This window comes from Aplysia californica, unplaced genomic scaffold (genome assembly GCF_000002075.1).
Source record: "Aplysia californica isolate F4 #8 unplaced genomic scaffold, AplCal3.0 scaffold00890, whole genome shotgun sequence".
Classification (NCBI taxonomy): domain Eukaryota; kingdom Metazoa; phylum Mollusca; class Gastropoda; order Aplysiida; family Aplysiidae; genus Aplysia; species Aplysia californica.
Window position 1 is genome coordinate 265,488 of NW_004798160.1, and position 2,103 is coordinate 267,590.

Consider the following 2,103-nt stretch of genomic DNA (forward strand, 5'->3'; position numbering starts at 1 on the left):
GGGTTCCTTTGTTGAGTACCTACATCTGATTGTAGGAATTTTGCATCTCCCTTAGCCCAACAGGCTAGGTCCAAGTAACCCATCTTCGAAATTATCCAGATTATATTGATGGGGATGTAAAACGCTAACAATTACAAAGAAAGTAGGAAGTGTTTTCAAAATACACACAATTCTGTGTGGAAACTTTAAAGTGAGTCTAAATTAAAATAAAGTGTACAAGGCGACAAAATCAAAAGCCTAAAATACAAAAGCCAAGAATTCCTGCGAAGTTGTTTCTTTTCCACACATTGAACTTAAATTTGAAGTGACTCAAGCAACATTTTTGGGCTCAATTTCTTTTTAAATGCTCCAAAAACATATCAATATCACAAAGAAAACTTCACCAGAAGAAGCCATCCATGCTATCATTTCCCTTAGTTATGAATTAGCCTAACAAAAAGATTTTACACGTGACTTCATATTTTATGAGCCTTTCTCCCTACAAAATATCATTAAAGTCAAATGGAATTTTTAAAAAGAATCCCAGAACAATTGTTTTCTATATCAATTTAGCATTCCAAAAAGTTGTCATGTTGTTCACTGATTAGTTCCTTTGAATGAGCCCCTGGCAAAAAATGTGTGTGCCATTAACAAACAAACAAAAGAAGAATGCCTCTACAAACATTAGAGGTAATTAAGCAAACCAAGAGTGTAGAAAGTTGTAATTTTAAAAGCCAAACTTTTCAAATTCAAAGAGTAACAAACATTGCAACAACAAAGAAGATAATCTTTACAGCAGACAATTCATTTTGAATTGAACAGAAGCAGATTTACAGCGGGTGCACAAACATAGTTTACAATTTGACACCCCTGAAGAGTTGTGGCTATACGGGAAGGTGCTCAAATATTGTCACAAACAGACACATTCTCAAGAAAAGAACAACAAAAAAATTAGACCCATCACCAACAATGACTAGATACATGCAAAGAGATCATGTTTAAAAAAAGAACGAAACCAGGCATAAACAGACATGGGTAAACTTTTTAATGGGATATGCTATTTATGTCAAAGATTAAAAACTGAGAAATCCCCCTCCCCCCCTCCCCCTAAATCTAATAAATGTTATGAAGCTTGAACAACAGCTATATATCAGAGCAAATGTTCACAAGTTTAATTCATGATACGTATACTTTCTTTTCTCGAGTAATGAACGGTGATACTAATTCAGACTCTATTCATAAACTTTGAGGTCACAGTACTGTGATCTGTTCTTTTAAAAGCAAATATGTTCGAAAAGAGGAATGTGACACTATTACTGAAGAAAATATGATCTCGACAACAAGTACACTTAAATGGTTACAGGCACAAACACCATCTGTGCATAATGCCACATCACTAAATATTAGTTTGTTTTAAAAAGAGAAAAAGAAAAAAAAGAGCTAACAGCAACAATAAAGACTCAAAGAAGACACAGTCACTTAGTTATTAAAGGCAGGGAGGCTGCATGCACATACAACACACAAGACAGCAAAAAGCAACTGGATAACTAAAATGCCAAGCCAAAGCAGAAGGTGGAGTGTATGATGCGAGGATAAGCATGCAAAGTGTACAAACTTACTTTGGCATCAATTTCTTCCACTTTTTCTGATGCCTCTTGATCAATAAAGGCAATCATGTGGGCAATCTGAGAGAATAAATAAGAAAAACATTTCATTTTTTTGTGAGCCATACTACCATGCATACCTGAATGTCAAGCTCTTCTATCTTCTCATCGGCACAATGCTCAGTGTGTCTGATAAACTGCGTCAACTGCGGAAATGAAAGGCAACACATCAAGGGAAAAGAGCATTGTGGTACATTTAATTTCCTCTTTTTTTTTTGGTAAGTTTTATGGCGCCCGTGAGTGAGAAACACACAAATTGATCGTTTTCACATGAAGCACTTTCAGTTTTAGTAGGAATTAATTTTAAATTTTGCCCAGGTGGTGGCCAAAGCCTACTGTTATTGATTTCAGGACCCCCGAGGAATCTTTAATGTGCACAACTTGCACAAGAGACCTCCAAGATTTTTTCACCCTTGTCTAAGAAGGTTAGGCATTTGATTTTACCTACCTTAAGGTCAGG

General features: G+C 35.6%; 1 protein-coding gene across 1 annotated transcript in view; it reads right to left on the minus strand.

Moving 5' to 3' along the window:
* The window catches only part of LOC101848390 (V-type proton ATPase subunit E), a gene marked incomplete at its 5' end in the record, with an annotated part of 25,020 nt that extends 23,356 nt beyond the window's left edge, over positions 1 to 1,664 (minus strand). Inside the window, 1 exon segment of the mRNA XM_005110441.2 lies at positions 1,599 to 1,664. Within this exon segment, the coding sequence (XP_005110498.2) occupies positions 1,599 to 1,664 (66 nt within the window).
* Positions 1,665 to 2,103: the final 439 nt, after the last annotated feature.